The sequence below is a fragment of the Nothoprocta perdicaria genome, unplaced genomic scaffold (assembly GCF_003342845.1).
Source record: "Nothoprocta perdicaria isolate Ctin4 unplaced genomic scaffold, notPer1 scaffold_77, whole genome shotgun sequence".
In the NCBI taxonomy this organism is placed as follows: domain Eukaryota; kingdom Metazoa; phylum Chordata; class Aves; order Tinamiformes; family Tinamidae; genus Nothoprocta; species Nothoprocta perdicaria.
The window spans coordinates 741,248-768,044 of record NW_020456054.1 but is presented as its reverse complement, the minus strand read 5'-3'; the positions used below and the strand labels follow the sequence as shown (position 1 = coordinate 768,044).

Genomic DNA, 26,797 nt, shown 5'->3' with positions numbered 1-26,797 from the left:
AGCAGAATTTCTAGTCAGCTGCTGCTAGAAAACAGTAAAGGGATTGTACAGCAAGTAGYGTGAAGGCGCTTGGACAAGTGGTAGAAGACTATAACAAAGTCACTTGTGTTTAAAATATAGGAAGAAATGACTCTGCCAAAGGGTCCCGTAGCTTCAGTTTATTATTCCAGCTTTTAACCTAATGTAATATGTTGTAGGTCCCTCTGAGAGTAGACTGTGGGAGTTGTTTTCCTCAGGAAAACAAGTTAGGGAATTTTGTCTATTCTCTTTATGTATACTGTCTTACTAGTAATAAGTTCCTTCCACTCAGTTGTATTTCTTAAAAATTTAGTAATCTTATTTATTTGAGGAGCTTATTCTGTAAGAAGAACTTAAGTTTTCTTTTAAAGTTAAAGAATTGTTGGTACATGTAGAGGAAAAATCTGTATTAATGTATTCTAGATTTTTAAGTGTATATGAATTTCCATAAAACTTTTGATCCATAAGACCATCCAAAGTCTATTAGAATCCAAGAATAAAATAGTGCCCTTACAGGATGTTTCCCTTTTATGAGATTATATTTTGAGCATCTTTGATAAATGAAAATAAAAACTGACATTTACAAATTGTAGTAACTGGGCCTGAGACAGATAATGAGTAGGTCACATGCAGTAAATAAATCCTTATACATAAGTATTGCTCTCAATGCAGAGTTTTAAATGCAGCTTTTGACCGCATTTTCCTGTAAATACAGCTTTAAAAAAATCCTCTTCAAAGAGAGTAGATTCTTGAGCCCTAACAAACATGCTGTATTATTCATAATATTCTTGTATTTACTCCAGTCTGTGCTGCATGCTAGCAAGCAATTACATTTTTCTGCTTGTTCCCTTCTGAAGAAGTGCTCGTAGACAGTGCAMGGGGATTTAACTTGCAATGCTTGTCTAAAACATATGGAAATATTTCTAACTGGACTTGGAGATTATATTTTTTATATTTCATTTTTCCCCAACTGGCACTTTCTTTAGAAGTCTAGAGACAACATTTTTCTCCATGGTGCATGGAACATTGGCTTAAATTTTCCATAAAAGAGATTTCTCAGCAGGTCAGGAAAATGAATGATAAAGCTATGATTCATACGCATCTTGATCACAACAACATGCAGCTGGAAATAGTGTCTGGGATGGRTTTGAGTAGTTGGTTAGTTGGTTTCTTTAAAAAAAAAATGAAAGGAGCATCGCTCATTAGAGCTGCTTTCAATTTTTCCTGTATTTTGCATCTAAAATACYGAAAAAACAACCAGTTCCATGACTCAGGGTCAGCTAATAACAGTGGTAAGTGATGGTTAGGATAGCAAGGGCCAGGATGATTAGAAAGAGCCTTGGGAAGGCGAATTCCTGCCTCCTTGGCAGAATGGCAGAACCACTTCTGTCTTGGTAACAGCTGCTTTTTGGGAGGCTGTGAAAATAGAAGAGAGGGAGCAAGGGAACCAGCTTTATTTTCAGGGGYGTTACAGTGACTGAGTGAGCATCTGATCCGTTTAAGATGTTGCTCTTAGGTATAATCTGCAAGTGAGAGATGCTTGAGCATAGCCTGAGGTCCAGCCTTCGGGCCTTGCAAGAACTACCAGACAGGGAAGTGTCACGGAAATTTTTGCTTCTTGCTTCTGACCTGCACTTTAGAAGATGAAGTGAAGGGGCTGACTGAAATCTTTGAGCATTTTAGTAACTCAGCATTTGGCTTTTATCAGCATTTTGAAACATCCATTTGTATGTGGTTGAGCACTCTTGTTTCTTGCAGGTACTGACATTTGGGAATTGGGCTTTTTCCACCTGCTTTACTGCTGAATGTATCCTGGATATTTTCCTAGAATCCGGTTATTTCTGATCTCCATGTTGCTGCGGCTGCAACTGAAATTGTTCTCAGTGACTGTCGGCTCCTGCCTAGGTGTTGTCAGGTCATCTGCATTCCCATCCTGAAGTCTGTAACAAGATTTCCATCCTATCAGGTTTCTAATGCAAATGGCAACCTGATGCACCAAAGCCAAGGGATGGGGTGTCACTAATGTCCCGTTAAGCCCACGGTATTGGCTTTCCCCTTTCTTATTCCAGAGTGAAGACTAGGGCAGTCCTGCCACCTTGTCGTCTTGCTGTAGGTGAATAAGTCTGGAAGAAGGAGCAGAGTTGCATTCTCCTTCCTTGGAGAGGAGCCAGTTTGCTCCAAGGTCGGTGGGATCAGCCAGTGCTAGTGTGTGGGGCCTTTGGAGTCTCTGAAGAGTYTTGCTGGAAGAGGACATCCTTTATTCTAGGTTTACAGACTAGAAGGAGCAACCGGGCTGTAAATTTCCAACATCCCACAGGTAACTTTGGTGAAGTCAGATCTAACAAGAGCTTGAGGGTAGTGGAGGGCCCCTCAGCACTGCTGATTAACCAAAAATTCTGGTAGAACTTCATACTGGCTTTTTTAGTATTTGTATTCTGAAAAGGTCACCTACATATCTTCCTTAAAATCTTAATTAAAAGCATAGGGTCAAGAGTACACATATGGGCTCCCAGTGGTGAGGTTGGCTTTGAGGCCCTTTTGCTGACGTTCTGGAACTCTCCTGAGTGTTTGTCTGAATGGAGGGGATGGATCTGAACTCTCCATAGCCGTTTAGAGCTTCAGAAGGATTCATACATAAAATACTTTTGAAAATAATAAAAAATGAATTTAAAGCTCGAATCTAGTTGGAGKCCTATGGCCAGTGGTGTCCCCTATTGGTCAGTACCTGGCTCAGTGCTGTTCAGCTTGTTCATCGGTGACTTGGACGAGGGCTCTGAGTGCACCSTGAGCAAGTTTGCAGATGATGCCAAACTGAATGGAGTGGCCGACAGTCTGGAGGGCTGTGCTGCCATTCAAAGGGACCTGGAGAGGTTGGAGAGTTGGACAGAGAGGAACATCATGAGGTTCAACAAGTACAAGTGCAGGGTCCTGCACCTGGGGAGGAATAACCCAGTACAGAATAAGGACTGACCTGCTGGAGAGTAGCTCTGCAGAGGGGGACCTGGGAGTCCTGGTTGACACCAAGTTAACCATGAGTGAGCAGTGTGCCCTCGTGGCCAAGAAGGCCAATGGGATCCTGGCCTGCATCAGGAGGATGTTGCCAGCAGGTCAAGGGAGGGGATCCTGCCCCTCTGCTCAGCTCTGGGGAGGCCGCACCTGAAGCATTGGGTGCAGWTCTGGGCTGCCCAGGACAAGAGGGATGTGGAGCTTCTCGAGAGGGTCCAGCGGAGGGCAACAAAGATTAAGAGACTGGAACATCTCTCGTATGAGAAAAAGACTAAATGAGCTTGGCCTGGTTTAGCCTGTAGAAGGTTGAGAGCAGATCTCATCAATATGTATAACTACCTGAAGGGTGACTGTAGGGAGGAGGGGGCCAAACTCTTTTCAGTAGTGGCCAATGACCAAGGGGTAATGGGTACAAATTGAAATTCAGGMAGTTCCATATCCATGTGAGGAGGAACTTCTTCACTACGATGGTGACAGAGCCCTGGCACARGCTGCCCAGGGAGGCTGTGGAGTCTCCTTCTCTGGAGGTTTTCAAACCTGCCTGGATGCCGCCCTGTGCCCCGTGCTCTGAGTGTCCCTGCTGGAGCAGGGGGTTGGACCAGATGATCTCTAGAGGTCCCTTCCAACCTCAACCATTYTGGGATTCTGTGAAATTTTTAAAGATGAATTCGCTCCAGCATCCTGCTTGAATGCCTGTATGAGATACATGTACAGCAGAAAATGAAACGCTCCAAGCTTCCAACTTTGAAATAAACATCTACGTTTCTCAGCTGTGTGTGTGTTACTCAAGAAAATTGGCCACATCAAACAGTGTCCCYTTCCACCTCCAAGGTGGCTAATGATGGGGAAGGTCCGACCCAGCTTTAAAGTTGTAAGAGGTTGATCATAGTTTATAAATAATAGTTGAACAATATGCTTTATACAACAGCAGCTAGAGAGAGCTGGAACATGGAGGCCTTATGTCTGGAATTGTTCTTGTACTTGTTACTGTGCTATGTCATATTTTATACCAATTTAAATTCAGTGCCTTTCTTTAAAAAGGGTGTAGGAGCAAGTGCTGATTTTTTTTTTCTTTTTTGCTAACAAGTAGGCTTTTAATAGAATGGAATGTCTGTCTCTAAATGTAGGACTTTTTAATATATATTTTTACCCTTAATATTACAGCAAGAATTTTTGTGTTAAAGCCTAATTTGCCCATTATTCCTTTTGTAGTTGGATTCCTTAAGTAGAAAATTCTATTTGAAACACTTTTATGTCCTCCTYAGATCTCTGTTGTAACAACACAGAATGAAACAAACCTTCTCATAGCATGGACATCTTATTTAAAAATACATGTATATTATAAAGTATTGTATTCCTTAAATAGAAACTTCCCAAGATGCTGGATTTATGTATGTGTGCAGAGCAGGCAAAGAGATAAATCAGTTTAAATTTGCTATGTGCTTAAGGTGTCAGTGGGTCTCCTGTTACTTTAACTGTCCTTTGTAAGACATTCACTTCATCCATACATTCCTGTGCGACTGAAAGTTGACAAGATCAAGATAAAACTGCATTTTTCTGACWTGCACAGGATTTTATGCAAGTACGGATAGGTCCTGTGGTCAGTTTGCATGTTTAGTAGGATATCTGCGTGTGGAGTTTGCTGTGGCTTTACTGTGCTTCTTTGTGAACGGTTTAAATTTTATTCCTGCCATCAGTAAGATCACATGAAAATGAGATGCTTTAAAAAAAAAAAAAGTTGCCTGAATTTTCAGCATTATGTTATGAAATTTATTTTGATCTTATGAATCTTTCAGGGTATGGTTATTAAAAATTTGCATTTGAAAATTTTACCAAAACTCTAATGTTTTCGTTTCATATTTTGCAGAGCACTCGGGGCCGCCAGAGGCCATCCATCTCTATCCCTCTGTTGTAGATGGTCCATGCTAGAAAGATACAGATTTTTATTTTGTSTTGAGAGGAAAAAGACTAAGAGAAATGAGATTTATACAAGGCTTTTAGTTGCCTAAGAGCTACCCTCTGGGGACTGATTCTGGTGATGTATTTCACAGGTGACTATATAGATCTTAAAATAACGGAGTCCATATTAAAAAATTCTTATAAGGGCAGTGTTGAGCCTCAAAGTGTGTCTGTAGATCTAGAAAGAAAAATCAAGCAAATAATTGTCAAGTGGGTAGCAATCAGTGGTGTTACTTGTGAAGTATAAACAGTGTAGGAATATGTAAGTGTTCTTTGTAGTCTGTACTTCATTACAAATAGGTCTTGCTCTTCAGTTTTGCAATCTATATCAACYTGAAAGGACTTGCTAACTTTAGAAAGTTATATATATGTAGTGTCAGTACAAGATGAAGAATTTAATGGGAAACTTAGATACCATGAAATATGCTAGACTTCCCCTATACTTTTTTCGGTGGACTGTATTTCTTTTAGTGATATTCTCTTCCTTTTTTGAACAGCAAATACAAAATGAAACCAATGCCCTTAAACTATGGCTTATTATTATTCATTAGACAGAGTTGCCAGTGAGGAATTGAGGGTTGTAATCTACTTTCATCAATGCACAAATGTAACAATGTTTTTCATGCAAACTGCAAGGAAGCTACAGCCAAAAGAATACAACTGCCTGTCAAATTCAGTAAATAGTATTAACCTAAAATACTAGAATCTCTTCACAACTATCTTCCAAAGTATTCTTCTCTTCTTCAAAAATCACTTTCATTCATACAGTGGTTGGGTTTGGGTGTTGCAACAAATAGCTGCTGTTTGAGTTTCCTTGCCTAGTTGGCTGTTACTTCATATGTGCCATCTCTTGGTCAAAGGGCTCTTGTGTATCAAGCAGTGATGCACAGTGCTGGTACTGAGCTTCCTTCTCAAAACTGGCCTTATCCTGAAAGGATGCTATAAACTTAATTTACATCTAAATTTACTGGGTCTTACTGAAAGGACATGCTTGGAAACAAACCTTGCAGGAATATTTTTCTTTTAAAATAAGTTGTCTGAGCTCTTTATTGTCTGGGGTTTAAGTATTAAGATAGATTAATAACCTTCCACACAGATAGCATTCCTATAAAGTATTCCTGTTTACAGGGTAGACTGAAGCACAGAAAATAAATAGCAGTTCTGCAGATGCGCGTGAGTGTAGAGTCTGCTGCTGATTTTGTGTTCAAGTTTGAAGTGAGTATTGGTGTCGCTTAATTTACAGCAGAATCAATAGGGAGAGGAAGGATTATTTAATGTTTGCCAGGATTCAGTGTCTGACTTAGTCAGTCATCTGAATTGCTCTTTAAAGCAGTCTCCATCCCTCTGCTCTCTCAGTGTAGGCAGGAGAGTCCATTTACTTAAATGCCCCAAGTCTCCTAATGTGTCCCCACTGTGTGCAGAGTGCTGCAGACTGGACGATGCTGAAGGAGGGAGGGAAAGCRTGAGGGGGGCCCATAACCTGCTGAGTTGCTGCTGACACCCTTGGGAAGGGCGGAGGTTTCTTTGCATAGCAGCACAAAAGCTCCCTGGAGAGTTGTGCCTGTTCCTCTACTTACCCTGTTTAAAACTCCAGCTCTTTTCCCTTCTTGTTTCCAGAAATGCAGCTACCAACTGATTCCTGTCATCCCCAAAGTGCCACTATTTTTCTGCTCATAAGAATCTGCCCTGTGTATAGTTAAGCTTTTATTTCTTAAGTGAACACACTCAGACTGTTTAGATTGTCCAGCACTGTCATTTAAAGTGGTTTTCAGAGTAGATTTCACTTACTTGAAGCAGAAAAGTAATTTTTTTTCCAGGATTCTTATATCCCATCTTTGATTTTCTTACATTTAGTAAAAAGTAATTTTACAGTGAAGTTGCCTTCTTACAACGTGAGTAGAAATACATTTTCATGAAATTCTTATTGATTTTTGGGACTGTTACGTTTCTCTTAAAGGTTCCAGAAATAGTTAGAAGTATTTGGAAGCTGTAGGGAATATGCAGTTATGTAAACTTTGGAAGCTGTAGGGAATATGCAGTTGTGTAAACTTTCTATGCTCTGTGATCCACAGGAGGCTGTCCTGAAGTTGATATTCAGATGGCAAAACAGCAAAGAGATGAAACTGAGTGACTGAAATGGCTTTTGAGGTATCAGGTTGTGAACTGGATGGGCTGAGGTGGACAGTAATCATAAACACTAAATGATCGAATAGCAGGTTACATCAGAATGACCCTTAGCAGGAATCTCAGAGGAAGAGTGGAAAGACTCTAGTTCTATAGGATCCCACGTCTTCTATAGGATCCCATGTCTTCTCTAAGACTATTATTTTTTGGCAAACTATTTGGAGTACAGCATAAAATTCTTAGATTCTTAAAACTTATCAAACAGCAAGTTAGTGACTCATGTAAATGGTTTCTTGGTCAGAAAGGGATCATGAGAAGAGCTAGAAGAACTTTGGTCAAGGCAAAGAGAGAGGTAAAGTGTCCTGGGTCGGGGTTAGTGTAATGGGAGATAATTATAAATACGGATGTCAGGGTAAATGGTGATAAGTATTTTGGGTGAACCTGTTAGCTCACATTCCCCTCGTTGCCCTCATTACGTGCAGGCCTCTCTTCCTGCACGTGCTCCTGTCCGGGGAGCTGTGTCCTCGAGCACGTGGGTGCCTGTGCTGCGTGTGTGACTACCCGGGCCTGCCCTCGCCGGGAGCTGCCGCTTCGCTAACATCGCTCACTGCTGCCGTGGGAAACCTTCCGTGTTTCCCGTGCCACGCTCCCGGGACCAGGAGGGCTTGGGGAGCCCTGTGCCTGCGTGATCCCCTTTTCCCAGTCCTACCGGTGGAACTGGCGTGGGGGCAGGCCCTGTTTTCCTGGGTCGTTAGCTGAGAACAGCAATATTGGGCTGAGCAGAATCACACGGTGTTGAAATTCAGAGCAAGGATCGATCCCAGCCTCTTTCGTCAGATCTGCTGAGGTGAGAAGCAGCAGCTGACATCTCTGTCAGTCATCTCTGTGGTTCTTTGCACTGGGATGGTAACATTATGTAGCAGTGAATGGACCAATTCACRCCTCTTTAAACAGGCCTTTCTGCTTCAAGGTCAGCTCTGACTTTTTGGAAATCCATTTGCACTTTTGCGTTACTATGAATTTTCAAAACATGCAGCTTTAGAGTGCAGTCAGACACCAAATTTTGATTTATCTGACAGAAGAAAAAAATAAAACAAATAAAGCCTGTCTGCTAAATTTGATAGATATTATCAATTTCCTGTAAAGTGCTCAGAATTCAAATCAGTTCTGCTGCCCTAAGCAGATGAACATGGGTGACAGAGGCTGCAAACAGCCAGGAGCAGCTGTGTGTGTTTGAATGACGAGGAGGGAAGGCAGGATGTAATTCAAATTCTGCAGTGAGAGAAAGATGGAGAAAAAGGGACACTTCCTGTATCCTTACAGTTACTCTAACATAAAAAAACTCTTTAGCATTTTGTAACTAAGATGATGAGACTTCCTGATTCTCTCTGTTGAGAGTAAGCGCAGGAGCCTTGTTTAGGGTCATACAAACAACCTTTCTTGTATCCAAACGTTTACTTTATGTAAGAAAGAATTGCCTTTCATTTAAAAAGGGGAAAAAAATCCCTGTGCTAAGTTAACTTATATCGTGTCTCACTTAACACATCTAAAACTTCCTGCTGATAACTTGCCTCTCTCAGGGATGTAGTTAGACTGCAGGAAGCTGAAATACCAAAGGGTTGAGTTTTGCTCTGACCGCTTTGACTAATGTTACATATGCGATGGCTGTCTTGAAAGTTTGCTGGACCCTGCTGAATAGCAGCTGCCTGTGCTGGCTGTCARGTCAAATGCTTAGTCAGCTCCACAGAAAGAGATTTTTTGCTTCATTTTACAGTCATAGGAATAAAGTAGCACCCAGCACTCATGTATTGACCTCCTGAAAGTGGAAGATTGCATGGCCTTCCCTATGGCATGAAGGCACCAGTATCTTGCAGAGCTGTGCCATGTGAAAAGAAGTGTCCTGGCTCCAAGACGTGCACCATCTTTTCATCTCACATAGAGGTGGCAGTATTAAATAAACAATATTGTTTATATTGCAATTATTGTTTTAAAATAATCTTTCCCTCTGTCTCTCTCTGTGCCTCTAGCACAGTTAGTAGAATTCAGACTCTCACAAATGGTTTCCAAAGTTTCCACATATTGCCATAATTCAGGTTTGTCTGTTCTTCCTTGCATGCTTCCTGCTACCCGGGTAGATGCTCTCCATGGGGTCCATAAAACCATCCCACCCATTTCCTTCCAGCCCTCTTGCTGTGGTTCCCTTAAAGCACCTTGTGGGCTGGAATTTCTTGCCCAATTTGCTTCTTTACATTTTATACTTTTTCATTGTCCCTTCCTTCACCTGGTGCAATGTAATGTGTACAGTTCTCTCAAAACCCAGAGCTCTGTGGAGCAAGAGTTGCTTTTCTTGTTTGTACGGTTCCTGGCATAATAGAGCTATAATTGGGAGGAATATTTACTTGTAGTATTATGAAACACAGTAGCCAGGTACTATGTTTCATAAATCTTATAAGCCAAGTAAAAGAGTGTCTAAACTAACTCTTCACAAATTTATTTTTAAGATAGTGCCTGACATGAAGCTGGTTGAATGTTTATGCTTACAGGTATACGCGGGCTAAGGCACATGTTGCAGCACCAGCATCGTTCTTTCAGGACAGGAATCCCAGGTTATCCACTATTAGTCCTGTAAGGAAAAAAAAAAAAAAAAAAAAGAACAATTTGCTTGCCAAAGAGAGGGGAAGAAATAAAGAAATATTGTTTGAGTCTTAGAACTTGATAGCTGTTTTGTTTTTTCTTAATTATTGACAGACTTCTAAACTTTTTTAAATGCTCGTGGTGCCTCCTGAAGCTCCTCTGGTTAGAATGTGCACTAGCTGTAACAGAGTTCTGCAGAAGTGTACGCAGGTCTGTACATAGGGGAGAGAATAAATATTGCTGGACTGCAAATTTTACTGGATATTTCCCTTATCAATTGATTTCTTGTAGAAAATTAATGTGCTTTCAACACATGAGTGTTAAAAGCTGCAATATTGCCACATACAGAATTCTTACGAGCAATGAGTTTACTCGTGTGTGAGCACAGGAGTACATCCTGACTATTTTAAGATCTGCTTCTTTACAAAAGAAGTTAGTAATCTAACTAGAAACAAAACTAGTTTTGTTTCATACRGGCAGTCTCCCTTTTAAAGTCTGTCATCTTTTGAACAGAGGCGGCGCCCGATGCGGTCTGAGCAGAGCATGCGGCTGGCAAGTCCCGACAAGTTAATCTCTCATTCTTTCCTAACGATGTTTAATCAACAGTATAGCTTAGGCAAGTCTGGAGAATTAGCATAGCTAATTAATAGCCTCTTCTGGTGCAGTGATGGAGATTTTGAAGCTGACAAACAGCTGTAGATAAACAGCYATGTGGTTTTTTTTTTCATAGTAGGAATGGAAGCATCTACACATTGTAGTTACCTTAAAATTAACTGTGGCATCTCTCTATCTACTGTAGCTAGAGCAGACCAAATTATTCATACCAATGCCATGGGCTTTGCACATGGATGTTTGCACAGGGYTCCCTGTTTGACAGATGCTGGAAGGCACAGGCAGAAGGAGCAGGTGCCTTAGGACTTCTCCCTTCCCTCTCCTCTTCAAGTTCCTAGGAAGGGTGGCCCTAACGAAGCTTTAGAGAGGGCAGAGACGCCAATTAATATCAAAAGAGAACCAGGCAGGCTACGTGTGAGCTCGAGTTCACTGGGGATAGGAGCTAGGGGTGTTAAAACCCCTAGTTAGCAAACTTTGCATGAACAGCTCTGGGCAAGTACCTGCGAGGCCTGTGGTTTCTGTGAACTTTTTTTTTTTTTTTTTTTTTTTTTTTTTCAATTTAAAGGAAATGAGCTTTCTTGCAAACTTAGCTCTACTTCTGAATTCTGTTGAAGGAAAACCAAGCGCATTACAGAGCCTGAAAGCTTCTAAAAATCCAATATTTATATCTAGGAATAAGTAATGGGAAGGGAGGAAAACCCAACTGTATCTTTCAAGTGGGGCTGTTTTTCCCAATGGACTAAACGTGCTGTCTCGTGTGACTTCTCTATCGGATGGGCTGACGTGTGCCAAGCGAGCATCCAGGTAGCCTGTACRAACCCCGTTCTGCTCCAGTCCCATGTGGTTGCAGCGGCTGCGGTTGGATCCCAGCTCCCGTTGCTGCCTTCCCGAGGCAGAGCGGGAGCTGCGTGGGGCCAGGCCTGGGAATTCCCGTCGCCTGCCTCGCCAGGCCCGGGCAGACCCYGGCGGCCGCAGATTTGACTGCGGCTCCACTCCCTGCTTTTTGCMCTTGTCAGAAATAGGAAATTTCCTCTTTGGTTACCGCCTACAATGGAGCGACTTAACCCACCTTTTGGGTAAGGACTTGAAGGCTTTTTCTGGGGGATTTTTGTGAAGCCAGTGAACCTGAACATTTCTCAGAATGTTGAAGCCCTCATTCTCCAGGCATATTTTAGATGATTCTGTTTTTCCGATTCAGTTTGACTAATRCGACTAACATATTGTGCTTTGAGCCATTGATCACATGAGGTGTAGGCCCTGTAAATAATCATATGGGCTGGTACTCGGAGCAGTGTTTGCTCTCCCTTTAAAAATTTATATGAATTTCCCTTCCCTTGCACCCTCTCCACCCCCCTGCAGTATTGATACTCCTACACTTCTGAAGTCTTTTTTGGAAAAAATCAGTTGTAAATCTGAGTCATGCTGTCATTTGGAAGTAGAAGCTCAGGCATTTTGAGGGTTCTTGGTAGGGATTCATGGCTTTCTCCTGGGTTAATAGCAGAAAATATTATCAYTTCTGCACCCTTATAATAGATTTGTGATGGCTGTAGTATTACTTTATTCGTAATGATTTCATTTTTTTCTATTAACACTCTTGYAGGACAGAAGGGAATCAAATGATACGAAGAAGAAAGTTTATATCAGTATTATATCTTAAGAATATATGACCTGAGCCCTGACTTTACTTTCTTGTTTCTGGTAGAGGCCTAGCTTATCTCCTTGTCTGTATGTATTAGATGTATTTTTTAGATGTTATATGTCAGCCATATATGGATGGCTGCCTACTATCATTTGTTCCTGTTGTCAGAATTTTTTTTWAAAAAGAAATTGATCTAAATCTGTGTAGAGCAAAAGCAAACCCAGGTATCTTACTGCTACAGCAGTATAAAGAAACTGTAGTAGATAAAAGTATGAAGCATGTGGGCAGTTTGAATCAGATCTGAAATATTTTTTTCCACTACTCTGAGGACTCAGCAGCCCACGCATAAAAATTTTCCCCTAGTCTAACACTTCAGCTTCTCAAATGTGAAACACTTATCGCTTTAGAAAGGGATTTTCAGATGAGAAGCACTGCTGAATATGTACAAAGGCTCTGAACAGCCCCTTTTTTTAAGTTTATTGAGTTTTATTTTAAAAAGAGCTGTTTAAAATAGCTGAGAACCCCCAGCGTTTCCTAGCTTTAAGCGATGMAGCATTGCAATATTTCAAATAGGAGAGCAAATTATTAGATTTGTATTCATGAAAGGGGCTAAGAAGTTAAAGGTACTGATAACGAGGTACTGGTAATTTTCAACATACTGGTAATGAAGTTATTTTTACTAGTTTCTGTTTTATAGCCTTTTTTATTATCTCTTTGGATATCTTTTTTCTTAAGTTACTACATATTCAGCTGTAGTTTAAAAGACACTACCCACTGTTTGAACCATTTGATTTAGTACTGTCTTCATTTTCTATACTCATGATCTGTTAATTCAAAATATTACACTTAAAAACCACTCATTTAAAGCTCTGCTCCCCTAAAATACTTGCAGCTTTTGGGCAGCCACCTCAGTCAAGTAGCTTCATACCTGACCGGGCATAAATATAAGATCTGACATGAATAGAACTACTTATGTGCTTAAAATCAGGAATCTTGTTGATGCTGAGCCAGCGACTGTGTTAGCTGCCCAATTTCCACTGCAGGCTGCCAAATAGCTTAGCGTTGCCTATAAATAGTTTGCGAATTTTTGAGGGAGAACACAAAAAATTGAGTTTCCTTCTGCCTCCACCTTTTCTGACTGCAGCTGGAAGGTTTTTAAGTGTTTTTGGTGCTGTTGAAACGTTCACACGATTCTTCTCGTCCATCAAGGTGTCATTTGCTACTCACTTTTTGTGTCTCAGTGAAAATAGACACAGCCTCAGAATGTCTCTTGGAATTTGCTCCACCTGGAGCACTGAATGAGGCYGGCCCTGGTCACAGACTTTCTTGTTGAGGCGTGTGAGACTTGCCTTATCTTGCTAATGGGTGGGCAGAGGGCTCATTAAAGTGCTTCCTGGCCTGGCTTTCTTGCTGGTGACCGCAGAAAACAAGTTTATTTTGCCAAAGAAAATGCAACCAACGCGGGTTGTAGTGATCGAGCAGCYTTACCTGACTGGCAATTGTTGGCGTAGCTGAAGGCTGTGGATGTTTTTCTGGTGCTTTGTCTCTTCTCTCCTTCCCTCAAAGTTGCCTTTGCTCCAGATTTTGCATTATCGCAACATCTCGTTATGGTGTTATGTGGTATTTTGTAAATGCTCTATTATCTTTCACGCACCAGGAGAGCATTCACAGTCCGTRTAATGTTAAGGAATGATGACCTCGGTGCCTATAGAATCCAAGAAAAGAGGGCGTTGCTCATCCTAAAGGAAGAGAACCTGCAGATCCGGCCCGAAGCTGCTGTGAGCAGAGAACGCAGAGTCACAGAATGGTTGAGGTTGGGAGGGACCCCTAGAGATCATCTAGTCCAGCCCCAACTGCTGGGCCTGGGAACTCGCTGCTGGGGTTGGGCCTAGGCGCCCAGTCGGCCTTGGTGAGTCCTAGAGCGGATCCATGGAGCCYGACAGGTCGTGCTAAGGGTCCAGTGCCTACACTGCAGGCTTTTCTTAAGGGTTTTCTTTGGGCTAGCTCTGGGCTGGCCCAGAGGAGCCGATGCCCATCGGCAGGAGGGCRGCATCTCCAGGCTCGTGTCATCCGCAAGGAATCCGGGTTGCACGTTCCAAGGCCACAGGGTAACGTGAAGCAAAGCCCACGGAGTGGGGCCGAGCAGGAGATTCAAAGCAGACCGACTCCTCCTCTCAAACAAGACACTAATGTAGCCAAATCCCAAGCTAGTGCTATAAAACGGTCAGGAATAGGAAAAATTTTGTATTTCAGCAGAGAAGCTAATGGAGCTATTACAGCTTTCACTCCATGTTCTTCAAAACTGCCATGCACATAGTGAACTTGCGTAGCAGAGTATCCTTGATAGCCATAGTTGAGTAGAGAATACAGCCCTTTTTCTTGTGGAGAGGGATGCCATTGCAATACCAAAGCGTTTAAAGGAAGTGTAAGGCTTTTCTTTGTGGATTTGTAGGTGAGTGTTGCCAAGGTTGTAGGAATAAAGATGCACACGTTGTGTGTATGTGTGTGTTCATATATAGTTTATTGAAATACTGATTAATTTTAGAGTTAAGCTATTTGCAGAGAGTGTACATTTAGAAACTTCCTGACTGTGTGTACTTATGGGGAGAGATGAATTAATATTGAAGATCCATTYTATGAAAGTATTATGCAGTTAGCTCTAATTTGAGGCCTTTAGTGAAGAGGAAAAGACAGCGCAAGAGAATTGGGAGGTTAACGATACTTCAGTGCAGTGTCGTACATCAGGTTTTAAGTGTGCGGTGCAGGTGTCCAGCAGCACCACACGCCTTCTTTTATGTCTGAGCAATAGCTTTGAAAGCCCAAAGTGGTTGATATTGCCTTAAAAAAAAAAAAAAAAGGGGGGGGGGGGGGGGGGAGAAGATCCTGAACCTGCATAAAGTAATTGCATTATGGAATTGATTCCATAGTTCTTCTCTTGGTTTTCTAAATAAAACTGAATCAGAACTGGCTTGAAATAATAGCGGTGCATTAAAAGATAACAGCACCAAGTATCGTGAACGAATGCCATGCTGTATCTGCTATTTTTATGGTTGAAATTTTGTTTGTTTCCTGCTTTTGTATCATAAACATTTGAATAAGCTGCTATTTCAATAGAGCTTCATGTTAGTCATTTTTATTCTTTGCTTAATTAAAGAAATTAATTATGCTATTATTGGCCTGGAATCCACAACACTCATCTCCCAGGAACATTCTCTTTCACTGTTTGAAGTTTTAGATATATTTACAGTATCTCCTTTGTAGCAGATGTTCCTCCATTACAGGGARTGGGAATAAATCTTGTCCTACTGATGCTCCGGCTGCTGCTAGTAGGAAATTCTGGCCGATGCCTGCACAGCAGAACGGCTTCTGTCTCAACACTGCTGTTGTCCTGCATATGTAACTTACACTAAAACAAATGGCTTTCTAATCCTTCCCTTGCCTGGAAGTTTACTTAACATCTCATTGTACAGCTTTAATCTTAATAGTACTTTTAAAATGACCATCTGAAACTCATAGGAATGTAATCCTGAGGAAAGATGGCAAAGAACTGCACATAATTAATAAAATTTACTTTTTATTTTTAAATCAACAGTTTTGTGTTAATGAGACTTGTAAATACATTCTAGCCAAACTGGAAATTATTGATCAAGTGAAAATCAATCTTGTTCTTTCTTGCGATGTCTCTTTAATTGCCCTTTCCCAGGAAATGTGTGAACACAGAAGCAMAGGTTGCCCTTTCCTTTTCTAGGAAGGGAGCTGCTGCTGCTGGACGTAGTACAAAAACGTGTCATCAAAGGTAGTGCWCTGTGCAAAAAAACAGCGACAAAGACACCAGCCTTGAGACGGGCAGTGACTGCGGATCACTGGCCTTATCTGGAATAGCTGATTCAAATGCACATTGCAGGACAAACATCTTAATATGATTTCATGTGCATCTCCAAGCAAAAGAACGCCAGGGTTGCAAACTAAGCCAGCAGCAGTCAGGAAATCTTAATTGGGTTTGGTCTGTGAAGGTTGTTCCTGGTTTTCTCTAGGAATCCAGGGAAGACGTTTTGCTCCTGAACCCAGACACGCTGGTTTCAGCAGACCGTGTCCTGTGCGCCCTGCCCCACCTCGGGTCAAAGGATCCTCTGTTGCTGCGACACTTCATTTCACTAACCCTTCTGGACGGGAAGGGCTCAAGTGCCTAAACTGCTGTCTTGTTTAGTTCTTTATTTTTTTTTCTCTCCCCACATCTTTCTTTCCTTTTGCTGAGCTTTCAGTTCCCTGTCTCCTCTGTTCCTCCCCTCCGCGCCTCCGCTCCCGCGCTCTCCGGTTCTGCCCCACGGTCATGCTGCAGCAGGAGCGCGTTCCTCCAACAGCAGGAAAGGCTGCACAGAAAACAGAAAGATGTTCTCGGAGAATAATAATAAAATATCAGCACACGTCCTTTCAATTCCCTTGGGGGTTTATTTGAAGTTGTAGTACATGAATGGTAGCAAGAAGTGGGTTTTTTTTCTTTTTTTTTTTTTTTTTTTCCTTTTCTGATTTGCATATTTTCAATTCACTGTAAACTACTCCTAAATTATAGGAGTTTGGCAGAAATTTAGCTGTATATCTTTGGATATGTAACTCTTTGCAGTTCCTATAGCATTAAATCACTGCAGCTAATGCAATAATTCTAAATTTATAGTAGCAAAGCAAATATAAGTGGAAGCTGTTCAGGAGATGAAGAGGTTTTAAATGACGAGCCAAAGGAATGAGGAGCGTCCCAAAGAGAGGCCCATACATAAGCAATTTAGTGAACTGTTTTCCATTACATACTGAACAAATATATTTATCTGGAGGAGCAAGTACTGTTTGTTTTGTTGGTCTCCTCCATGCTCTGCTCTGAGCCTTAACATCCTAATTTTTCCTAGATGTGCTTTGGTTTGTAGGCAGTCACCCTTTGAGACTTAGGAGACTGGAATCACTGTGGTTCAGCTAATGACACACAGTTTTCAGACAACTTTTTCATGGGAAAGTACTGRAATATTTGGAAGGAATGAGCGTTTGAGGTGTCTGCTGGCTGGGATATTCACAATAGGCACTAGCAAAAAAGTTATTTCTAAGAACCAAGGTGGAATATTGCAGGAGCATCAAGGATGTTTCCATTTACGCTAAGTGTTGATCAGCATCTTAAGGGATCTTGCTGGGTTGGGACCTGGGCAGGATGAGGCAGTTGCTGAGGGGCCTTTTACTGGGTGTATGTAAGGAAGCATCAACTTGTTGATGGAAATGTAGTGGAAAAAGTTGTATTTTAGCAACATAAACCACCCATTGCCATTTAGAATTAAAATTTGATGAAGATCAATGCAAGGTAACTACAAGGTAACTGCATCTGACAAGTCTCATGGTATAAACAAGTCAAGTTTACTCTTTCTAGGTTACRTGATAGACAGGAATTTTAGAAGTGGAATGAAGAAAGAAGTTTAAATGATCAGTGTTGTTTAAATTCAAGCATGATGTAGAGTATTTGGAAACATGATGCATAGGAAGCGCTGTCCTGATAACTGTGGTTCAAGAGAAATATCCTGTTCAGTCTGTTCATGTGGCATTACACACGGTGTTATGTTCTAACTTAAGATAGTTTAGGAAAAGCTGTCTCTTTGTAGCCGCTCTGTTATAGCAGTTCAATTTATATAGCTCTATTTTTAGGGATTTATAATTTGGCTGTTAAAGCTAATGGTAGAGACTTTAATTGACATAAGAGAATTCAGCTTGCATGCAGATATGCCTGCCTTTTTTTTTTATGGGTAATAATTACGTGCTTTACCAGCAAAAAATAAGGGCCACTTAAATGTGTTGGTTTTCACTGTGGATTTTTGTTTCTCATTTTTCATTTCAACAGTCAAGTTAATTTCTCTTGAAAACAATTTATGTTTAATTCAGTCCCAAGATGCATGTTTCTTTTTCCAAACTGAAGTTTTAAAATTATGTTTTGAAATAGTGATGGAGAAATGTGCATGCACTAGGCTATTGTGTGCGCTTTTACAGAGTCTGTCACTTAGCTATGTGTTCTTATCATTGGTTTTAATTCCAACTGAAGTTAAAAGAAGGTTTTCGCTTAAGAGCAATCACTATTTGCTATTTGGTTTCAGTGTTTAGATAGTTTTGATGTTCTTTATCTGAATACCCCCATTTCAGATAGCTGAAATGCAGAAACTTGTCTTGCTTAAGCTGGACCTGTTGAGTAAGAAGGCCATCTAATTTGAGACAGGGAGGGGAGTCCATTTAACTAAACTTCTCCAAAGTGCATCAGTTTCCCTCTCAAGGAGCTGCTTATTTCAGCACTGCAGGCTTAGTTTCGTGCACTGGTTTATACGTGGTTAGTCATCTGAATCTGATGCCCTTTCTGTTTCAAAAGAGAGAGAGAGAGAGATCGCAGGCATGCGGCTAGAAAGGAAGTTTGTAAGGAGCTAACTTCCCAAAAYGACGGGGAAGGGTAGCTAGGCTGGTCTGGGTTTCAAGTAAGTAGAATCTTACAGCTGCTTTTTTTCCCCCCCAAAGTTCTCATCCTTTTTGAGTGCCACTGCACTGCTTTTTCACGTATTTTCCCTTCATTTTCCTCTGCAATTTGCTGTGCTAATAACGTTTCACTTGCCTGCGTCCCCCCACGCCCTGGCGTGTCAGTTTTTCAATCTGTGATGAAACTCGGAAGGTATTTGGGCTGCTGAACATCTTCTAATGCCATGACTTCTTTTTTCCTCTTTGTATTTTTATTTTCTGTTCTAGACTCCACCTGGGAGCAGTAGGAACTCATAGGCTGATTTGTTTTCTTTTATTTCTCACATGGCTTCCTATAAACCCATGTCGGAGAAAGGCCTCAACAGCAGCAGAGCTGCTGGTAGAGCCGGTGTCTTCTTGCCCGCTCCTTAGGTCAGACACAAATCCAAAGGAATTAAAGCAAGTGTCCAGGTCTGCCTGCTGGAAAGACCAGGTAGCATCTCAGGGTTTGAGTGCAGCAGAGAGAGTCTGGCTAAGGTCAAAGGACCCGGCTGCGGGCTTTGGAAATGCACTAAAATGATATGGATGAGTCTGTCATCCGTACAGAGACAGACCAACCATGTAGCTGAGCTGCTCTTTGAACATTTAAGAAATCTTTAGAATTGTGTAAGACAGCAAGTCACCGCAGACGCTGGTGGTTATTCATGGAGCGTGTGCGGTGCGGGCAGCCTGGGCAGGATTGCAGGCAGTGACACTGCAGCGGGGACAGCCCCAGGCTCAGCTGCGCTTCGCTGGAGAGCGTAGAAAAAGCCTTCATGTTTCCATGTTAGTGCTTAAGTGAAAATTTGCCTGTAGTTTAACAGATCTCATGTCTTATTTACCAAACACTCTATTCTGGTTTTTTAGACCGTTTGTTTTCTGTCTTGAGCTTTGCCTTTTGTAACTTCAAATCCATTTTGCAGCCCAAATATTAAACTGCAAAACTAAGTTTGTCATACATATTGGGTTAATACCACCTAACTTGCATTAACGACATGAAAAAGCTCCTGTTTATTTCTCTCTATTGCTAATCAATATCAAAATAATCAATTGTCTATTTCTGTCTATTGCTAATCAAGCAAACTTGACTAGACAARTCCTTTTTTTTTAAGGAGACACAAAACCAGTAAGTGGTGGGATAGGTTGGTGTTCTGACAAACAGGCTTGGTTTGGTGCAGGCAGAATGAATTGGTGCACGAGCCGCTTTGTGCCTTTCAGCTCTGCCTGTCCCTGGCCCATCCCRGGTAAGGGCTGTGAACACGCTTGGTGTCAAATTTTGCTAGAGTAGCCCTGTTTCARCTTAATACTTCTGGTTGAAATAGCAATGGATAATACTTATTTAAGAGAAATCTAAGAMATATGAAGGTCTTATCGATGCACTAGAGAAAAAATTATTTACTCATAGACTATGTTAAATAGACAGAAAGGTTGTAAAGGTGATTATGTTCCCATATCCTAATGGAAATTACTGTGCTGTTATCTGATTTATTGTCTAGTGGACTCTGTTTATACGGTCGCACAGTGACACGTTGAGGAACATTGATGACTCCTTTCAGAAAATTTTAAGTTATTAGTAAAAGCACATATTATTTCTGTGACATTTTTAATAAAAAAGGAAGGAATCATCTGAGAGGTCTGTCAGGCTCATCAGTCATGTAACGAATCCTTATTGGGAAGGAAGTAAAAAATTAAAACCTATTCTGATGTTACAGTATTTGATTCTGAGTTGAGACTTCATCAGACGTTGTTGGCTCCTGTGGATGCCTGCAGTTGGTTTGCACATCAACGTGGCATCGCTTGGGATCAAAATGCGGCGGGTCACGGAGCTTATTTATACCAAGTCTTTCATTTTGGACACTGACTTTGGTTCTTTCCCATTGTGATTACTTAAAGTCAGTGTACAGAACTTAAATACATTTTAGTGTGCTTCTGGTCACTATAGGTTTACAATTTATTTTAGTCTGACCTTTTTGTAAATACATTGCATTTCTTCCTGTCGCTTCCGCGCTATGCCTGTGTTTTCACATTTTGCTCTAGTATTGGTATCAGAACTTCTCTTGCTAGTATTTTTTCTTTTTTTTTTTCTTTTTTTTTCCCTTTCTTTTCCCCCTCTGTTTTTTATGCATAGCTAGTTTGCATGTAATTCCAATTTGGGAATCGTGGGAAGTGGATGGGGAGAAGTCTCCCCTTCTCACCGAATGTCAAGTCATTTTATGTGCAAAATAGAAGAMTTAACAGTTTGGAGGGGTTTTGTTTGTTTTTTTGCTATGGGGAAATTTTAAATCAGAAATAGTTGTTCCTTAATCCAATACATTTTGTAAACAATAGTTTTTGTCTTGAAGTGCTTATTTTTTCACCTTAAGGTTAATTGTAGCACTTGAGGGCTTATTGCTTTTCTTCTTTACTGAGCCAAAGCAACGTGAATGTAACCAAGTAAATATTTATGCATGTAAATATATTTGGTACAATTATTACTTGGAAAAAAAATGAGAAAGGTAAAACAAAACACCTTTAGGAGTCCGTGATTTTAGTGGGTCAAGAGGACTTTAAATTTTTCTACAAATTCTGATCATCAAACTTCTAATTATATTTTTTTTTTAATTAAAAAAAATTGTCTTTACCTATTTGTTGCCAACCTCAGGAGCAATTTCCAAACCATTTTATTTGTAACTGCTGTATCTGAGGAGCACCAAGATGCTTGTTTAGATATATCTGTTATAAAGAAACTTACAGTTGATCTAAATTTTATATAATAGGAATTTGGGTATTCTTTGTGAGCTAAGATCTTTGTTACTCCAAGGTGCTGCACTTCACATGTAAAGCTGGTGAAAGTMATTTTGGAGCTTTAAAAACACTTGTGACATGGCAAATTTTAATGTAACTAAATTTTGAGGAGTTAAGAGCTGTGGTTTTAAAACTTCTTTACAAGGGTTTTTCAGTTCAGTTCCCCAGTACATCCCCACCAGTGCAGCGCACATGCTTGAAAATAGTGTTCCTCAAGATGGTTGGAAGGTTTAATGAAAGGCTTTTTAAAAGGTTGAAAGGTCAAAACTGAATGGAGAAAGTGGACAAATGGCTACTTTGTCTCTTAAAGTGTTTAGCACATTTTTAATGTAATTTTTAAAATATACTTATTTTAATGAAAATTGGGGTGTTTCCTTTGATAGCAGCTTATCAGTTACCTTTGAAACATCTTTCTGAGTAAAAGGCAGCATTTGCTATGAATATTGATTTCCATAAATGTCTTCATTTGCATAGCAGTTACTTGGATATCTTCATCTGGGAGGAGATAAGGAAGGTGTATTGAAATAAAAATTTCTTGAAGAATACAAAATAACAGTTGAAGCAAAATGCTGATTAAAAATAAGTAGAAAATGTCTAAAGTTCCTCAAATCTGTAACCACTATCCTACTTCAGCCAACTTCTACTTCTTTTTTTAACTTTCTAGTATGTGTAATTGTTCCTAGTACATTAATGAAACTTGTTTTTATTTTCACTGTATAATAACTTTTTCTCTAGTCTTTGTCAAAGTTTTACACTAAAATGAGCCCAGGGCCTTTAATATTTAATATTAATTAAAAGAAGTTCCGTTTTGTTCTTTCTGTTCTCTAAAAGGGTATCTGAAGAATTTTTACAAATTTTATCTTGGAAATTAGCTTATTCATTATGTTTAATTTTAGGAAATGGTGCTCTTGCAGAACATTCTGAAAATGTGCATATTTCAGGAGTGTCAACGGGTAAGTCATTTTTCGTAATGTTTAAATTTCATGCATGACTTAAATAGTAAATATTGAAAGCCACCTGGTATCTTATGAAGAGATATTTGGCTATAAAAATTATTACTGCCTTTTGCAGCATGTAATAAGGAATGAAGCAACTGGAACATGGAAAAATTCTCATAAGATAAAATTGATACCTGCATGCTCATGAACAGATTATGGCTTTCTAAGTGGACTGCTTAATTATTTTTCCATACAAACATTGAACTAAGAGAAAAGTTGGTTTAAGTCRAATTGGTATTTTCTTTCCGCAGTGAAGTTTTTTGTGAAATGAAATTTATTGAAATGTAATTTTGGACACCGCTACTATCAAATAATAAAAATCCAGGAGTTATGCATTTTACCTGATTAGATTGAAGCAGTAACTGAAACTGCTACACACTTGACTGCACAGCTCCTTTATTAAAAGAAAAAAGAAAGAAATTTAGAACTCATAAAGCTGAGAAGGTGCCGAGATGCTCGGGGAATACAGGGCACAGTAGCGACAGACCTTGTTCGAAGGCTGCTACGTTCCCTGCTATGAAGGCAAACCCAGCTCTTCATTACCGAGCAAAACTATTTTAGCAAAGTCTTGGGCCTCAGCTCAGTCCTGGGTCCTCAGCTGCTGTTGGGGCTTTTCTGTCCTAATGATGCCCCTCCTTGAGGGCCTGAGGTGCTGCCAGTTCGTAGGCTTCGTTCTTCAGCTCCTGCACAGTATCAGCTAAGCTGCAGATGGTGTTTGACACTTCTGTAATGCAGATGTATGCAGGATGTGTGGAGGAGTTAGGGAGAGTTCTACCCTCCATTGGTAGAAGAGAAGCCTGATGCTTGCCAGAGGAAAACCGTTGCAGCTCCCGGGAAATCAAAATGATTTTTGAAAACCTTCTCCTAAAATAAGTCAATAAAGAAAGCTCCTTTTGGCTATGGTTTGTGCATCTTGTGGTAGGTATTCGTGTAGTGTACCTTCGACTATTGAAATGCTATTTGTGTACACAATTAAATTTAAATGTACATTCTGTCACTGGATGGCTTCTGTCCCACCATCCTGCCTTCTCTTTCCCTATTCTTTTTCCATTCCCTTCCATTTTTTTGCCACGCAAAGACACATCGAAGTCTCATGGTAATTGCTGTTTGCTACCCATTCTTCTGCTGCATCATCAAAAATGATGGTGCTTTTCAACAGCAATACTGCACCTCGTGTCGTGTACAGGACGTTTATGGCACACTTTGAATAATAAATAGCAGCAGTGCTTGCTGCTGCAAACAGTTGTTGCTGGAACTGGGTTGTGTCCAGCAAGGAAAACAGCCTGTGCAGCCTCTAGAATATGGTTTAATGACCCCTCATTCTGTTGTTTGTTGCAACAGTCGGTGTCACAGGTTGCAGTACAGGCAGAAAAGCCTTTGCAGGGCTAGAGGTGACCGGAGTTTGTGACTGCCCACCTGCAGGAGGAGAACACAATGTCCTTTCTGTGCGAGATAGCAGCAGCTGCTGCAGAGACCTTTAGCTCCTGGGAGGAAAGATCCCCATTCCAGCTGYGGGAAGTATAAATATCGCCCTGTTCAAGTTTCGATCTTAATGCAAAGAGAAAGGTCTTCAGTGGAGAATTTGGGATAGGCAGGGTGGGGAGAGGAGGAGGTTGCTGGCAATGAAAGCCCGAGCAAAATACAAGGGCAGAGCTAGTGGTGTTCTCTTTACCTTTGCATGTGTAGGTGCCTTGCAATGTAAATCCAGGAGGAAGATGGACTGCATGTGATTTAGGATACCTTAAAAATAATCTGTAGTTTGTCTCCCCCGCCCCCCATTTTTTTTGCATTTGTAAATCGTATTTCCATTAAACCTACCTGAACAGCTGTCATTGATGAGGAGAATTTTAAGTCAAGAGAATTTTAAGTCAAATAGAGCCAAAGATGTCTCACTTTCAGTCTTTCTAGTTCCCACTTTGACTTGGTGTTGAGGCTAGGCAWGAGATATTCTTAGACGGTGGCTGCTGAGAAAGGATTCAAAATGAAATGATTTGTCTTGATGGCAGATTTCCTGTCATGCTGCCACTGTAAAGCTGCATGACTGACCTAACTAAATTATGTTTTAATATCACAGACTTCTGTGTCTCCAGTATTATGTTTTTGCTCTGTATTATATGTGCCAGTGTACAGGTACATCAAAATACATGCAAACACATATTTTCTCCCCAAAGCAATAAAAGAATATTATCTCTTGTATATGAGCTAGCACTAATGAACTAATATTTATTCCTTTAAAACTTGAACAATTGAGAAGTATTTTGAAACAAAAGGCATTTGCTGTGTCTGATTTTTCAGGCCTGTCCTTGGGGTCTGTAACTCTCAAAACTGTGAAACCATTTTCTACCACCACCACCCTTTTTATTAAATAGGTTTTTATTTGTTTTTAAAATAWTTTTTAAAATATTTTGWTCCCAATGGTACAAATTGCTGAGACTCTTTTTTTATCCGTTGTGTCTCTACTGCAAAGCAAAGGGCATTTCAAATTAAAGCTTTTCAGCTTGACCTGGAGGCAAAGATTCCTTTGCCTTCTTCCCCAGTCGAGCTCTAAATCAGGCCTGAGGAGGGTCCTGAGAGTTAAAAATGCAATAATTACCCTTCCTATTCATGGTTTAGACTTTATCACAACGACATTATTCTCTTTTTACTCTAAGCTGTTTTAAACACCTTCAGATCATTTATCCAGCTGCATTCATGTCCTTACCATGTCCAATATAATGCATGCCTTATCATCTCGTGGTTCACATTGAAAGCTAATTCTTTTATCTTTTCAACTAATCTCCTGGCATTACTGTGAAGATAAGTCCCTAATCTCCCTTTCCCTGCTTTTCTGAAGTGACTGTTTTCCTTGACATGTTGTTCACTGTTATTACAGGTACTTTACTCCCCTAGATCTTGCTTGGCAATTCTTGCATCCTTGACTATTTTCTTGTTGCAACTTGCATATAGCATTTGTACCATAATGTTTTCATTAGCCCTCTTCTGTTTACCAGTGAATATCCTGGTAGTTTATGGTCGCACTCCGAAGTCTGGGAAGGTGAACAAATTTCAGGAAGGGGATAAAGAYGACTTTTCAGCAGCATATGCTTAAAAAGTCTATTAGAAAATCCATATAAACCAGAAAGCCACGTGCCCAGCTTAACCTCTCAGCAGGTTCCTGACCTCTGTGTTGTACTTTAGTCTTTGAAACATCTCAGTTCTAGTTACAGCACTGCGATCTGCTGAGAGCAGACGTGTGGGGATGAAGTAACAAAGAGAATAACAAATCAAGTTAATAAAGTCTCATAAAGGAAAGGGTGTAAAACAGATAGGAGCCGCATTAGCAGAACTGCACTAAGGAATGTCTTGGTGTAGAGGGAATTGAGAGGAACATCAGTAGAGACAGCACCTATCTATAAAAGGGTGTTCTGCAGGGAGATTCTGGGGTCCTTCCCCCAAAATTTGTGGTCTGCAGCATGAGATTAGAAAGTACCTTGGACTTGCATCACAGTGTCTTCACACAGTGCAGCTTTCTCAGTTTGTGTTTTGTGCTTCTGCTTCAGTTACAATCTTACCTCCTTTGTTTTGGCTGCTAATTTTTATTCTGTTGTTTGCTTGTTTTTCGTAATGCTTTTTGTTAATGACCTTAAAGCTGGTCTTTAAATGACCTTTAAAGCTGTAACTTTAAATTTCCGCAGCCATAACTGACCTGTACTGTAGTCGGATGCCTAGAATGCTGCTAGCAACTGCAGCTGAAATCAGGGCTGCRAAACCTCCCTGGCTTAGAGGAATGATGTTTCTGTGTCTGTTGACAGACTTGCTGCAAGTTTTRTGCCTTGTCAGCTGAGCTGTTTTTAGCTCTCCTGATTCACATTCTCCATGTTTGTTAGCACACCAGACTATGTTAAAAGGATTTTTGTCAAAAACTTCAGAAGAAACGTGCTAATCAAGCAGAAGCCTAGGATTAAAAGAAAAAATTGCTATTTATTTCATAGAGTAGATGCCCTTAGAAATGTATTATCTTGTAAAAATGAAACAGTCCTTTATAAAGTTTTTGTCTTTCTGAGAAATAATTCTCTCAGCAAAATGAAAGTGCAACTTCTATACAATTAACAACCTTAGCTCTAATAAACCTGCTACACTAATGGGAAATTCCTTTTGTCTCCTTCATTAAGTAATAGATTTAAGTGTGTGGAAGGGGATCAGGTACGCAGGTGCACTTACTTTATGCTGCTGCTCTTTGGTTAAAGACGTTGTCTTTCCTTTTTCATGTCTCTTCGTTGTTTTTTTCTTGCACTTGTGCTCTGTCACATGCAGACTGTCTTGAGCTCTCAGTTTTTTTCTCTTTTCCAATATATCCTTCATTCCCTCATTTTGGCACCTGTATTCACTGCCCTTGCTTCCTCGTACTGCCCTTAGCTTCTCCCTKCTAATGTAGGACAGTGCTGGAAGCACCCAGCAGCAGTTGGGTGTTAGTTTCAGGGGGAACAGGTAAAGGCCAAGTTAAGTAACAGAATTAAAAAAAATTGCTGATATTTCAAAT

The 26,797-nt window shown here is 40.5% G+C and overlaps 1 protein-coding gene across 1 annotated transcript in view; it reads left to right on the top strand.

Moving 5' to 3' along the window:
* Window positions 1–2,712: 2,712 nt before the first annotated feature.
* Window positions 2,713–26,797, top strand: part of LRP12 (LDL receptor related protein 12) — a 41,896-nt gene continuing 17,811 nt past the window's right edge. The window contains exons 1-2 of the mRNA XM_026051594.1: window positions 2,713–2,896; window positions 22,177–22,233. Coding sequence (XP_025907379.1) covers window positions 2,713–2,896; window positions 22,177–22,233 — 241 coding nt within the window. The remainder of the gene's footprint in view (window positions 2,897–22,176; window positions 22,234–26,797) is intronic.